Source organism: Hippichthys cyanospilos, chromosome 2 (assembly GCF_059441005.1).
Source record: "Hippichthys cyanospilos isolate Australia breed blue-spotted pipefish chromosome 2, RoL_Hcya_1.0, whole genome shotgun sequence".
Lineage (NCBI taxonomy): Eukaryota > Metazoa > Chordata > Actinopteri > Syngnathiformes > Syngnathidae > Hippichthys > Hippichthys cyanospilos.
In genome coordinates, this window is record NC_142370.1 from 12400333 (window position 1) to 12416718 (window position 16386).

General features: G+C 39.4%; 1 protein-coding gene across 2 annotated transcripts in view; it reads right to left on the reverse strand.

Moving 5' to 3' along the window:
• cpne5a (copine Va) overlaps positions 1 to 13956 on the reverse strand; it is a 95180-nt gene extending 81224 nt beyond the window's left edge. For both annotated transcript variants that reach the window (XM_088407822.1, XM_088407821.1), the window contains exons 1-2: positions 13725 to 13956; positions 457 to 497 (exon numbers count right to left, since the gene is read on the reverse strand). In XM_088407822.1, the coding sequence (XP_088263948.1) occupies positions 457 to 497; positions 13725 to 13834 (151 nt within the window). In that variant the 5' untranslated portion in view covers positions 13835 to 13956. The remainder of the gene's footprint in view (positions 1 to 456; positions 498 to 13724) is intronic.
• Between the last annotated feature and the right edge of the window lie 2430 nt (positions 13957 to 16386).

Below are 16386 nucleotides of genomic sequence, written 5' to 3' on the forward strand. Positions count from 1 at the left end.
GTTTCAAATGAGTTTAGCTCAGACTTAGACTGAGTCTCAAATTAATTCTGCCTCAGACAGCGTTTATAAAGTGGCTCGATCAGGTTTACGCTTGGTTTCGAATGATCTTAAAAAAGGACAAGACTGAGGTTCAAAAAAATCGATATGAAGTTTAAAATACGTGATACGTGATTAGATACAATTTAGGTAGAATTTCTGATTTTAGATTATGGTAAAACGAGGTTCGCTTGAGTTTAGATCAGGTTTAAACTGAGATTCAATGGAATTTAGATCACGTTTGGATTGACTTTCAAATGTGTTTTAATCATGTTTGAAATGTATTTCTAATTTTAAACCGGGTTTGGATTGCAATTTAGTGAAAATGAGGTTTAGAGTGAATTTTGCATGAGTTTAGATCAGGTTTGAACAGCATTTTAAATTGCTAAAATGAATAAATGAAGAGCAAAAAGAACTTACATGGGTCGGATTTGGAGAAGGTGTCCCTATCCAAGAGATTCCTGCAAGAGAAACAAATACAAGTCAGAATGCTCTGGAGTTCACGTCTTGACATGCTAATGCTAATTTCTGCAGCATTCTGTTTGACAAAAAGGTTTCATCATAACTTTTGCCATTATATTTTTACTCTTGTGTTCTTCCTGTTTGGTGTCAGGGGCTTGGTCCAAAATCTTGCAAATATCTGGGGGTCACTTTGAGCATTTTGCAGTATTTGGACCAATCCTCAATTTTGTTACATCAAAGGTGTTTCACATCAAAGGAAAGGTATTGAAAGAGGACCGCAGGGAACAGAAATTTCACCCAGACGGTGACAACAAAGTTGAACATGGCACGACCATTTATAGTTATCACATTAGCAGGAGTGTGCTATCCCTTGACTAAAATAATTTGAGAGTGATATGGAAGAAATTGACCCAAAAATAAACAAAATACTGCACAAGGGCTAAGACAATACATTTTGGACAGGATGGAATTCCCCTAAAAAGAACTAAATATTGGGTACAGTTACAACAGTCCACCTTAACATTCACTCTCAGGCACCTTGTTATCAACTCCACCACATGACATCCAGGTCTCTTTAGGGACTTTTAAGGGGAGTTCTACCAATATATAAATTGCAAGCAGCTCGGAACAATCTTCATTCCTCTCAGCATCGGAGAGAATTCAATGAATAGAGATGAGATTTCCTGCCAGAATCCGACCAAGCAACAGGGTGCCATTGGCCTTCTTGTCATTATGAATTCCTCTTCCGCAGAAACGTGCGAACAGCTAACAGAAGTGGCTTTGTGAGGCATTAGACTCGAGATGACCTGTCTCCTTTTGGAATATTTTCAGCACCATTTTCAAGGAAAAGAAGAAAAGGCAAACCCCTGACAGACAGCTTCTCTGTGTATCAGCTTCTCTGTGTATTAGCTTAGCATCTCTTGCAAACTGTTATCATTTTAGCCCAAAAAATAGCCACCCGCATGAGAAATAAAATGCACGTCTGTATAACAGCCTTCTGGAAGCGTGTGCACGTTTGGGAATGCTCGGCTGGCAAATAAGCATTATATTATACCGTTTTTGAAATTATTCAATGAAAGCCATTTAGGCAGTCATTACTTCATCCTCATTATTTTGCTGTTGGCCGAGCTAGCGCGAATAAAGTATGCAAAGTTGGACGTTGGGCTGGAGAACCCCTCCTTTATTAGCGCTAGACAGCCAGTACAATAGGTGTGATGGATTTACAAACCAGCTAGGTTTCTGCAATTGATCATTGCATGACCGGGTGTCCTGGAGGTTAAAGTACCGTAAGTGATTTTAAATTATAGGGTGACATGCCTATGTTAATGCATCGGCCAGGTTTGTCCCTCCCCCCCAAAAAAAAAAAAAAAAAGTCAACTCAACTTTACTTCAAGAGCACTTCGACAAAAAACGGACGTAACAAAGTGCTGGAGGCAGATGGACAGAGGCAGGCATAGATCAACAAACATAAGGACAGAGAGGCTTTGGAAGAAGAAGAAGAAGAAGAAGAAGAAGAAGAAGAAGAAGAAGAAGAAGAAGAAGAAGAAGAAGAAGAAGAAGAAATCTCATCTACATTCCACTTTTAAAATTAAGAGCATTTTGAATGGAAATTCCTTCACATGCTTGTGAGGCCGTGGAGCTGTAGAGATAACGATGAATAATGAAGAAGATGCAGGAGACGAATGAGGTGGAGATGCCTGGTGCCACCAAAGTGAAGGTCAACAGATGTCTCTGTGTCTAATAGGGCAGTAGGCTTTGCGTTCCACATCAGCACTTGTCATGAAGCGAACATACTGTCGGCAACGCAACTGATTATGGAACACATTTGCTTTTTGACTGTAAACTAGATTTGCCGAGACACATCAAAAAGTGGGCAAAAAATTTAAAATATATCTATGATTTTGCTTGAATAATGCAGTTTTTTTTTAACATTACATGCCTAGAAGGTAGAAGCAGAAAGTCACATCACCACCTTACTGTATTGTTCATAATTACTCACCTAATTTTGAGCAAATGTGTCATTTTTCTATTAAAATTTAAATAAAGTGTAGCTGCACATCTACTGCAGAAGGTGGCACAATCCCTCTATTATTTATAACTTTTATTTTGGGCACTTCAAATCTTTACTGTTACAGATTTTCAAAAATAACAAAGTCATAAAAGTATTTTTTATTTTAAGATACCCATGTTTGTTTCTTTTTTATGTTAAGAAGGATAAAATATACAAAAAAAATACAAACTACAAAAAAATCAATCATTTTGTCTTTTTGCATACAATTTAAAGAGATTCATGCTAATTGTAAATGATAAAAGGACATTCATAGCGATTTCTAAACCATATGGTATTCAAAGTGCTTTACAAATGCTCACATTCGCCCAACAATGCACACTAATGGAGGTAGCTGCCTAATTACTCAAAAGGTCCATACTTGAGTTTTAAAACAAAATAACGGCCAGATTGAGTCCTACTACATCCTTTACTTCCGCACCGTTCGACCTCACTTGCAATATTCTCATTCGTGCTGAATTAAAGTATGGCCTGGAGTCAAACCGGAATCTGTAAAATAACGTGCACTTGAAGCGTCTCGGCCGACCTCCACCAGGGCTCTACTTTCTGTTGGTTTGTCCGTCCCTCCCATTTGCTTTGATTGGTCCCAAGCTGCTTGAGGCGCTGTCAAACAAAGAAGAAGTGCCACTCAGAGAGCGCTAAGTGAGTGGAGATGCAGTGTCTGCTCACTTGAAAAGGGTAAAAAAGAGCCACGGGGTGCAGGACAACGCTAAGTATAGGACTCTCGAAAATGGAAACCCTCTTTCATTGTCTTTCCCGTTGTCTCGACCGTCATACCCCGAACTTTGAAACTCTCTGCTCCTGACTTGACTTTCAAGCTCTCATTTGTCCTTCCTTGAGCCAATGAGGCAGCAGAGCATATTGGAACTAGTCAGCCGTAGTCGAGGCGGTTGAAAATTGGATGCCATTACTGGCCTAGAACATGAAGTGGGTTTAGAACATGATACATTACTGAAGTCCCAGGTTTCTGAGCTACTCAGCGGCCACATGGACCGAGGAGATGCCGAGCTAACGATGTTTCAAGAACTACAGCAGGGGTCCGCAACCCAGCAGGTTTGAAGATCCGTATTGAACCAAATAAATAAGTAATCTGTCTGGCGGCACCAAAAAAATGAAAGCCTTAGACAAGCCTTATGATGAAGGAAACACAGGCTGTAAGCGTCTATATTGGCTATATTAGCAAACAATCTAAATAACTAAGTGAGCTACAATAATGAGCCTTCATGATTACATGTTTTTTTTTCCCTGCAGCGCATGCATCCCGGACAGATTGACACCACTTGACTGCTGTATGATTATGCTATTATTGCGATTAACTTAACAATAATATTACTTGTCATTCCAAATATATACTAACCAAAGTCAGAAATCTCTTTAAAAAACAGCATTTTAAAAATTAACACTAACCTGGCCTTATCATCAGCCAACAAAGGGACATAACATCATCTTTCAACCCCTCAAAATGTTCATCGGCATCAGCTCTATCTATACATATGTACTATATATGACAGTATATATATATATATATATATATATATATATATATATATATATATATATATATATATATATATATATATATATATATATATATATATATATATATATATATATATATTCCAAGACTGTTTCGTTTGGAAGAATTCTCATTTTGTGAGAAAAAAACATGTCAACAGCTATTTAATGCTGCAGATTTCACAGATGGGAATATGCAGATATAACGTTACGCGTTGCATGAAATAAAACACTTCCCTGCAGCAAAATGAAAGCTTTCCTGCAATATTTAGTTCTTGGATCGAATACAACTGCCACAATGCATAGCAAGAATTTTGCATTATTATCGGGCTAAGTCACTCAATGAAGTCACTGAAGTGCTTGCAAATGTCTTTGTTGTCCTCTCGTGCCCTTGGTGGTTTTGGGGTCTCAAGACAAAAATTTCAAATGCAACCTGTTCGCGAATTGCCGTTGAAAGGATTAATGCAAATATCGGGAGAAATGCATGATAAAACATTGGGGTTTCAATATGTGCAAAATTGACAATATTTCCAATTTTTTAATGGCAGTAAATAAGCCCGACATGGGCTAAATTTGACATCTGCAGGGTGTAACTCTCGACCTCCCGTTTGTAAGCATTTAGAAGGCATGGCAGGATAGGCTCTTGAAAGCTAACATGTTTTGACAATCTATGCAATTTATCTATCTATATCTATTTCTATTTATAAATTTTATAAAAATTTCCCCCAGGGGTTAATGTGCAATATGTTTTAATTGCATCCGTATTCAAGCTAATTATTCAATTATTCACCAATTTTAAGGACAATGTTAATTACTCTGAATACTGCTACAGAGGCTCACATCGATGATAAATAATGTTAAAACTTTCAGAAACCTTAAGGATTTTCATGAAAACTTAGACCTTCAACAGTACTGTATTTTCTGTACTATTTGGAAAGTTACATTCATTTAGGTAGTACTATGCTACACTAACTGCCAGGCTTGGTGATGAAGAGCTTTCTTCGTGATAAAAAAAAAAAAAAAATGCAATCGAATCTTTATGGGTGCTTGTTTTATGGGATGATATGGATGAATGAGCCAGTGGTTTATTTGCAGCTTAGACACAAGTGGGTGGGAACATATGCTCTGGAGGGAGACTCATAGTCACAACGAGCCTTCAATAACATTGAAAAAGGAGCTAGATGTATCACTTTTTTTTTTTTTTTAATAAAACTGTCACTAGCATGAGTGACTTGTTGGAAGAGTGGTTTGCATACCTGCCTCATAGTTCAGAGGCCCAAGTTCAAATCTTACTCCCTCCGGACTTTCTGAGAGGAGTTTGCATGTTCTCCCCGAGCCTGCGTGGGTTCTCTCGTGCACTCCGGCTTCACACCAAAAACATGCATGGCAGGTGTATCGGACACTCTAAATGGTCCTTAGGTGTGATTTGGTCCATGAATGGTTGTTCGATTCTGTGTACGCTGCGATTGGCTGGAAACCACTCCAGCGTGTCCCCTGCATACTACCCAAAGACTGCTGGGATAGGCACCAGCTAGCCAGCGAATCCTAATGAGGATAAACGGCTACAGTAATGACTGGATGGATGGATGGATGGATGTCACTAGCATGTAAAGAACTATTTTTCTGCTTTAACCCTATTATGAAGCCAGAATCCTGTTTTAAAGGCAAACTTCAGTTCACTTCAACATAGTTCCTTGACAGTACATCAGCTTTCACATCCAGTTGTGCTATCAAATCAAGTTTGTGCCCTTTTTTGAGCATGCAAACATTTGGCCAAAAAGAGAATATTCTCACCTTGACAGACTTGAACTTTGATGGTGTGAAAAGAGCCGATTTTGTTGTGCAAAAATCCGCTGACTGTGAGAAGTTCAAACTGGCACCGAGGGAAAAACCTTGCAATGATGTAACACTTGAAAAGCCGTCAGTCATTTCATATTTTTTAAAACAGCGGGGTGTTCAGAAAACACACACTCATGAGCCGTAGGGGCCATCTGAAAATAGTGACAAAAGCAGCTTGAGCCCTCTGAGCCAGGAGGGATCGCCTTGTTTCCAGTCTTGGCTTTTCCCTGTCATTCCTGTCAACGCTTTGCGCCTGCACTATGTTACAAATGATACAAAACGAAGCAACGAGCAGCCATCAAGGCGTGGTGAGATCACATTAGGATGACATCGAGTAATCAACATCAGCCATTCTCACTTCAAATTTCATTGACCATGTCTCTGTTATTCACTTTTGTTCATTTATTTTTCAGAATTAGCTCACAAGCTCATTACAGTTTTAATAATGATTTTTTTTTTTTTTTTTCCCGTAAGGCTCTCAGTACCTTTCGGCCAATAATAGGAACCGATGAGACACACTAACAGCTGATATCAGCCGTGATAAATAACCTGAGGCCAAAAATATATTAAATATCAGCAATGTTTGTACTATTTTGCATCACTAAGTACAGTTTTGAGATTGATACAATAATTAATCTCAAAATGTATGCATCGCAAAAGAAAAAGCACACATGTTTACATGAAAATACAAAATATAAATGCAAAAGAGCATGGAAAAAAATGAATATGATACTTTCTGGCTCTTTTTTAAAAAAAATATTTTTTGTTATTATTATTTATTTTTATCATTATTTGTTTATTTATTTATTATTTAGATTATGATTTTGAGACTTTTAAGATTCAAAGGTTCACTTGATACCATGAAATGACTTTCGGGTCAGTTCACTAAATGTCAGAATCCTTTGAAGTACTTAAGTCCATCCATCAGGGTCGCTGGCTTGCTGGTGCCTATCCCAGCTGTCTCCAGGCAGAAGACGGGGGACGCCGTCTAGTTGCCAGCCAATTGCAGGGCACATCGAGATAAACAACCACACAGACTCACACCCACACCTAAAAGCAATTTAGAGCATCAAATACACTTATCATGCCTGTTTTTGGAATATGATAGGAAACCATAGTGCTCAGAAAAAACTCACGCAAGCTAACCACTCTTCTCCCGAGCCGCCGTGAAGTACTTAAGAGTTGAGCAAATAATTTTCATATTATCTCAAAAAAGTATAAAATAAAAGTATTTTTACAAACAGTATTACACATAAATGGATATTTACATATGACAAAAAGTAGTGCAGCAGGTCTTGCCTTACTAAAAATCAGAAACCCTCATTCCTGCTCCTAACGAGAGAACCATCCAAGATAATGAGTCCCTGTGGAACAAATTGATTTTTGTACTTACCCCAGCCCGCCCTCCTCCCTGCTATGGAATGTATTGATTCAATGCTGGGCTGTTCTAATCAATCAATCACTGCAACTAAACCGTTGTAAAGTGTAGTGTAAAGTGTAGTGTTTCCAAACCTTTTCAGAGCGATTGAAAAAAAAAAATCCAATGGCACCCGATTGAATAAAATTGTCCCAAAAAGTATCCATATTGGATAAGTATCCATATTCCCTAATAAGAGTTATCTAAAGCATCGTTTCCATATAAATCATCTTCTTACTTCTCTCTTTAACATCACTAGCAATCTTGGCTAACCCTTTCAACTTTGAATTAAGCAGTAAAACGCACTATAAATACAGTTTTGTAACCACTCACAATCGAACAAAGCTTTACGGTTCTGCCATTTTGAAACGACCGAGGCCGACCAATAGCAGACCAGCATCTCCATTAGGAGACGCTGACCAATAGCAGACCAGCATTGTGGTCACACGTTGCATGGAAGCAATTAGACGGCAATAGTAAATAAGTTCAATTACCTAAAAACGCCAGCAGATGGAGGCAAAACAACACAAATACTGCCAACACCTTGGGGTCATGACATTTGTTTTTGTTGCAAATCCTGGAAAATGTCATAAAGAGGGGATGAAAAAACTCAGTATTCCAGGTCGCAACATGAAAATAACATCAACCAGGGAAGTTGTAACACAGGGGTCCACTGTATATATGTATGTACAGTATATCCTATTGGTCTGCATCACAATGCCCTAAGATACTGATGTGCTGTTGGTTGGCGTGACGGAAGGACTAAGTTATTGGTCAGCGTCGCGGATTCCAAAATAGCGGGGCGTTGAAGCTTTGTTCGCCTGTGAGCGCTAGCAAAAACTCATTTATAGTGCATTTGAGTGCTTAATGTATACTTGAATTGGTCAGCCATGTGTCCCAAGATTGCTAGTGATGTTAAAGAAAGAAGTAAGAAGATGATTTATATGGAAATAAAGCTGGAAATAATAAAGAAATACGAAGAAGGTTAAGCTAGGCTAGGCTACCCTCACTAGGGAATATGGCCATTACAAGATCATCACATCACTCAAAGGTAAATAAATCCTTTATATATTTTTTATTTATGATGTTATTCCATTGTATACATGTATAATATATATGACACTCACGATACTAATTTGGAACCAATTTTTAATATGTATATACAATTTTGCTGGTTTTACATGCATTAGCTAATTAACATAGGTTTGGATTGCCCGCCATACGGCGAATTCATGTTACAATCCCAATCTTGTGTGAGGTGTCATAAAGACAACAACAACAAAAAATTAGCAGAAATATGATTGATTTTTTTGGCATGTTTCATTTTTACAAAAAGCTTGTCTTCACCGCTTTGCGGCGATATCTTCATTTTGGGTGAAATCAACGTTTGCTGACCACAAATAATGGCTTCTGTTGAAAGAAGACAGTCTTTTCATTTTGTGGTTCACCGATTATGTTGTCACAAAAAGAGTAGTCCTGAAAGATCTGTCAAATTGCTCGAGAAAGGCTGGCAATATGGGGAACTGCTTTGAAAACGAATGACAGTGAATGACTCACTCACCGCATTAATAACTCATTCAGAACGATTTAACAACCCTGTTCTCGGCCGTGAGTCAAATTTAAAAGATACGCAGTTCCTATTTTCACTAGACAAGGACTTTTGATGGGATGGCTGCTGCAGCTCGGCATCAACAAAGATCGTAAACTTGGCAGCTCAAGTCCGACTCCAAGTCGTGCGACTTGCTGTCCCACGTCTGGAGACCAGACTGTGACGAGTCATCTTATCAACGACTTGGCACAAAGCCCTTAGTTTGAGGACGAGGCGCTCGAGGCTAGGATCACTGGCTGACCCTGGAGCAAAACCAATGAGAAAGTTCGAGGCAATGCCGTGTGCCGTAACGGTGATTCACACTTGCTTTGATAAGACCCTTGTCTGACGCCCGCCCTCGCATCACATTTTTTTCTTCTTCCAAAAGTCTCTCGCAGCAATGTTGGCAGATAATATAGGGACACTTGCAGGGCTACACACTCCAATTCAATTCCAAGTGATCAGCAATCTTGCAGTTTCAGGCTGATGAAATAAATTACACAGCATTGTCAAGCCTCTCAGCCACAAACCACCCAGTGGGGGGCCTCAACATGCCTGAAAATCTGCTGTCTATACCTTAGTATACATTCAGAAAGCCTTAAGGAAATGCATATTGATATTCGTTAATTGATTGTGTTATATATAATATTTCTAAGGTTCTAACGTGCACGGACTAAAAACAGTACAGTTTACATTTTTATTTTTGGGATGAATATATAAGGCATACAATCCTTCCTTTGCTACAAGCCCCAAAGTGGCCAGACAGGTAAGCCCTTCAACACCTGTTGAATCTTGCACATTTATACATTGTAGATGATTCAAAGGGATGAAACTAATGAAAAAATACTACTTTGAATAAATGTATTAAATACAATAAAAACATGCCCCACTTGTCTTTTATATGATAAACAGCAGACTTAAGCTAGCATACTAACTTGTGCGAGCTAATGCGCTAGTTGCTCCTGAAATGCTCATTGCCAACTCGATGCTAATTACTATCCTAAAAGCTAAACAAGCGCAAAAAATATTTTTACCATCTCTCTGATCCAAAATTACAATGAGCAAACACAATTAATTTAAACCAGGGGTGCACAAACTTTTTTTTTTTTTTGGGCGGGGGGTCACTCCAGAAACTTTGTGAGGAGCTATTGTTCATATCGAAATAACTAGTAATGCAAATACAAAAAAAGTATTGAATTGATATCTTCTCTTGCACAGTGATATTACCAAAGAAAACAGAAGATGCTTAAAGCAAAATCCAGTTTGCTTTTCACAATAAAACACAGCTTTACACTGACAAAATAAAGCAGCTTTGTAACCACAGAGTTAAAAAAATGAAAAATATATGTTTTTTTTCGGAGTCAAACTATGTACGGTTATTGAAAAAAAAAAAAAAAAAATATATATATATATATATATATATATATATATATATATATATATATATATATATATATATATATATATATATATATATATATTGAAGAAAAGTGCTAAAACCCATTCTGTAAGCATACATTGGGGGTAGCCTTAAAAAGTTTGAAGTCTCTTTCTCGCACAGCTGCTAGTCGAAATAAATTGAGTGAAGGCTCATTTGATGAAAATGTCTCATTGCCATGTGCAAGTTTTATAGTGTCTCACTTTGGTCTCCAGAGGTCTGACCTGTGTGGAAATGAATCAGTGCGCCAGGGTCTGAATCAAACAATCTCTCCCAGCTCTCGCAGGCAACAGATATTATTTTTCTATTCTGAAAGAGCATGGCCAGAAGCAAGTCTTTGTTTGGAGAGACGCTAATGACAAACAAGGGAGCTGCAGACCGTCAGCGCCTGGAGGCATCAACACACATTGCAAGCTTTAAGTACCAAAAAAAAAAAAAAAAGGAGGGAAGGAGGGAGGGGGGTAATAATCGTACTTCAAAAGGGACAAACTGAGTTCCAGCTGCTACCACCAGATCTGTGCAAAATGTACAGATTACAAATGCCATTGTTTCGTTGAATCAATAATATGACCGTTGATTTCTTTGAACTGTGTCTCTACCTTTGCATTACGCACACAACGATCAACAGGCCCTCCCACCCTCTTTTGATAGCCAATCAGCAAAGGCCGATCTGCACTCATATCACCTATCTGTGTAGGATTTCTGCCTCCGATTCATTTGGCTGTATTCCCAAGTAGGAGTTGCCGTGGAATTTGGCCAAACTGGCTGATACCAATATGGCACCCTGTTCAATTTCATGCAAAGATTAATGAGACTTTATCATGCATGCGGTTATGATAAACATGTCTGCTCAATTTCATGCAATGCCCATTTTAATCATCAAACTTTGACATAATTCTCTATCCACTTTAATAAGAGTCTCCTGATTGAGATTCATTTCGTTTATTCTGTAACAGGAGTTTGTCAAACACACACAAACAAATGCACACACACACACACACAATATGTCGCAAACATTTCCACCCAGTACATTCCATACCAGTCAAAAGTTTGACAACACTCTCTGATCACTTTTTATTTTATTACATAAAAACCTCCTGAATAATTAAGTCATTGACATTTGAAGAAATATTGATGAACAAAAACAACGTTAACCCAAACAAAATGTTTTATATCTTAAAAAATAGCCACTTTTTGACCGAAAAACAGACATCTTGGTATTTTCTGAGTCAGCTTTAAATATGGTTGATGCTTTGTGATCTGCAATAAATTTCAGTTCACAGCCGTGGAGGAAAATAATGTTGCCAGAGTCACAGCAACAATTGTTCATGCGCTGCATAACAGTAAAAACGACGCTGACTTCAATATCAATTTTACCAAATAATAGTGTCATGAATGCCTAGGTAGGCTTTTATTTTGAAGAAGATCATAAAAGCATGCTGTGGTGTAAAGACTGAAATGACTTCTCTTTCTACTGCCGCCACGTTTTGCTCCTAACATAAACAGCACGGTGAATGTAATTCTGAACTCACGTTCAATCGCCAATGCAGGGCAGATTAGTTTTCAAGGTCAGTTTAAAAGACATAAATGGCACAACTGACACAGTTGCGGTTGTTATTGGCCCCTTAATAACAAACCAAGCTGACTCAAGTGCGCTGTTTTCAACCTCCAACATCGCTCGAGTGGAAAATAACATCCTGCGATATCATAGGTGTGGAACTCCAGTCCTCGAGGACCGATATCCTGCATGTTTTTGAACCCTCTCTCTCAAACACATCTGATTCAAGTGATTAGGATCATTTTCAAGCCCCTGTGAATGAACTAATCATTTGAACCAGGTATGTTGGGGAGAGAAAACCGGAAAGCTTGCAGGATACCAGCCCTCGAGGACTGGAGTTTGACACCTATGTGCTAAATGATTAAAGTGTTTTAAAAAAAATGTAGATTATCGAGAAATTGCAAACGTCGGGCAGGCATAATTAAGTGGAAATGTGTTATTAGGTTTGCTTTTCTCATCATTGTTTTTCACTGAGCAAAACTACATTCGAGATACATAGGAATGTGAAGGTGTTTTTAAACTTTTGACGGGTACTGTACATACACACGTGCACACCACTGCCTCCGGGTTTCCACCAGAGCAATTCAATCAAAGTAAGCAGGCCACACCAGTAAACGGCGGATTCAGAGCACAAACAACAAGAGGCCAATGAAGACGCGGGGAAGCTCATTTTCAGCTCCTCTCTTGCGTGTCTCTCTCATACGTGAACTGAAACTCATCCATAATGAACCTATGAATGAATAATGAACACATCGTCGTCGCCCGGCGAGAACAACCCGCTAAAATGTCCTAAACGCCAACTGATGCGAGGATGGAGAGCAGCATTCAAAGGCTGCCCTGCCCCACCCTCTGCATCCAGCTTGTATTTGGAGGAGGGGTCTTTGCTGAGCCAGAATCGAATATGAGAAATGGAGAAATTGAGCGCTTGAGCCAGTGTGACAAATGCTTCGCAGGTCCGTGAAGCACTTACGACCCCGGTGGGAGGGCGGCTGGTCGGAGCTGACCTGGAGTGAAGCCACTAAACTCCGACGAAGTCAATATCTCCAAAGCACACGCACAAACAAATGTTATGTAACACAAGACTAATACTGAAATTGATTTCATACAAGTTTGAGTTGATCTTGCCATCAATTCTTTCAAACGCTAAATGTTACGTAAAAAAAAAAAAAAAATGACACAGCCATCAGATTTTGCAAATGATCAAACGTATACCCAAATAGACAGAAAATTGCAACGAAGCTTTAGAAATACTAATAATTGATGTGCTGAAGCCGGTTATTGAAGATGCTAAAATGCGCAATAAAAATGGTTGAAATGCAAATGTTGAACAACCACAATCAGATGATGGAAACGTAACATTCGTCGCTTGCGCAGGAAAATACATAGCTTGTTCATAAGTTGCTTGAATGCTACATTTAAGTAATTCTTCTGTCCAGCATTGCCTAAAAACGTCCCTTATTACAATTTAGCCCATTATAAACATTTTCTGATTTTTATGATTAATTTTAAAACGAAGCATTTACCAAGTTTCATTTCTCGCACAATCCTAGATTAAGCATGGCATTAAAATCTTGAAAATTCTAAACCTTGTGAAAAAAACTGCAATGAAATGATTGGAAATCCCCAAGGACGTCATTAAAATGTGTAACAACAAAAGAAACTCTACCCTCAAATCTGATTGAGAAAAAGACAAATCCAGGAAAAAATAGTCATCGTAACATCGTCAAAGTTTCCCAGGCGGCGCCGTTGCTTCACGAAACACCGGTATATCGTAACATCCGATTGGCCGTGGCATCCGCTCACCTGCAGGAGACAGAGATCTCCACTTTGGTAGCCGGGATGCTTCCGCTGCTGGGGTCCAAGTCACACACCGTCGTCGCCGTCTCCACTTTATCCATCACGTCACCCTCCATGCTGCCGGGAGAGCGAGCCCAAGGCTGCCCGTGGTCCGACCTGGCTATCCGAGGAGTCTCCCGAGTGCCGTCCTCCGTGGAAGTGGAGAGGAAGAGCCGGGAAAGTTGAGGGATGCGGCGGGCTCACATCAGTCGCTCGTCAGGCGACAAATGCGCGCAGAGGCGCGCCGGTGGTGGAGCTCAAGCTGCCGACCCCACCCTCCTCCTCTTCCTCCTCCTCTTCTGTGTACATTCCCCTACATGCAGCCGCACATCCACGCTATCGATCCGTTCGAGCATGGATCGTTACGGGGCTGCAGATTGGCTTGAACAGACAATAAATAAGCCAAGATGGGATGAAAAGTGCCCCGGGAATTGCAATTAATAGCGCAATCTCGCTCTTGTTTGTCTGTTCACAGATTAAATGGGCACAGGCGCTAAGTAAATTGGAAGGCGATATTGCATATAAGAGTCATTGACTGGCTCACATGCTCTGAAAAGCACAAAAAATGAGAAGAACATTTTGGTGCTGGAAAAGGGGAATTTGACAGTGTCATATTTGTCTAACACTCCTTATGATTTGACAGTATCTGAAACCATCGTGTGACTCCTATTTGATATACAAGAAACCGTGGTGCCCGGAAAAGAACAGACTATCAGAAACAGAAAAAAAATAAATAAAATAAACCATTATAGAGCAAGATTGTCATCCCCAGCTCCTCTTTTTGCTTAAGCTTATTTTTTGGTCGCACCGTTCAAAATTTGGTCACACATGCTCTTTTATTTTTTGGTGGGGGGGTGGGTTAAGTATGACCATATTTGCTGATGTTTCATCATCACTATTTATAAAAAAGATTGACAGAGACTTAAGCTATCCTATTTTCAAAATGTGTTACCATAACAAGAACTAGCAAAAGAGATCTTTTTTTTTAAATTACTATAAAGGCTTTGATTATATATGAACATTCTTTTGTCCAATGTCATAGGGCCAGCTCTTATGGTGATTTTGTTTCTTTCCTTTGAGAACACCAAAACTTCCTGGCATTATTTTCATTTAAATCTGGCTCTTCATTTAAATCTGCATCTTCCAATGCAATGTTTTCCGACCATTAATACATGAGCACTTTCATTATATGATAGATGTTAGATAACTCATGAATGCTCAGATGACTGATGAAAAATAAAAATGCATGATATTGCTCTGAGGGTTATTTTTGAAAGTGTACATGGTCACAATTAGACTTGGCTTCGCTAGAGACTTGCTGGCCCCTTAAATAGTATGTAATATCCACTTGAAAACATTAGGTTTGGGATAAGAGCAATGACTAAAACAAGCCAATTTTACCATTCCATGAAAAGGTCTTAAACAAAATATTCCCGGGTATAGTCAGGCCGAAAAAACATATCCCGTACATGTTCTTAAGACACATGTGAACTCTAAGATAGTAAAAATAAATGCTTGGCTCACAGCTACTTTAATTGGAGGGCCATTGATGCCGTTCCAGCTTGGACTTCTCACACTCCCGCAGGCCTCACACTTTTTTCAAACGGCTGGAATCACCAAAAGTGATGTTCAACTTGTTCTCTCTCTCATTAATGTCTGCTTTGCAGCTCTGAGAAGAGCAAAAACGCAGCAGCAGTAGTTTACACGCCGCCCCGCCAAGGTGCAGATTGACGTATGGTTTATAATTGGATGAGGAGGCGCAGGAGTGGGCTCATTTCATCAAATGAACAGGAAATTCGTTTCCCTTCATCCTTCAGCCCAAGCCCCGCATTGAAGTGCATTCAACACATGTTGAGTGGGAGCACCTCTATTTTTTGACAGATCCACACCGCACAATGTCTCTAAGCCACGGAAGGCAGGAGTTTTCAAGATTTTGGGATCCAGGGGCCACTCATTTAAAAAAATGACTTGCAAGATTAAGTCACCCACACAAAAAAAAACAGACAATTTGAGGGGATTCTTTTTCACAGTGTTTTGTGTTTAACAAGAGCCCAGTGGAATGCACACAACTAAGACATGGTGCCCGTGTTCACGGTGCAAAACACGCAGTCATTACTTGCCATTGGAAACTTCTAATCCAAAGTAAGTGCAACCAGCAGCGGTTGCGCTCAGTGCTGTAGCCTGAATTGAGAGTTAATTTGGCGCTGTCATTACTCGCTGAAGCACTCTGCGATGTGTCGAATAAGAAAAATAAAGTTTGTGTCCAAAAAGAGACTGCTCAACCTTCATTACTACGTTTAGGAGACCACTGGGCATTGGAAAGAAAGGTACCGAGACTTTAACTAAACTCACTTCATACGCTTTAATTCTGTATGTATAATATCCTAGGCTGGCAGATAGGTCCTACTTCCTGGATTTCCCTTTTCACAGGTTTTCTGATCCCCATTAACTGCAAAAAACAAGGGAACGCTGTACTTTGAAACTGAGAAGAAAGGTTTTGAAGCAAATGTGTTGACCATTTGGGAGCAAGTGGAGTTTTGGAGAATTCGGCCGTCGACTGAGTTCTGGATGACCTGAGCGAGTGTCCACCGACAGGATGCTCACGTGGACCTTCAGCCGCTCTTGTAAA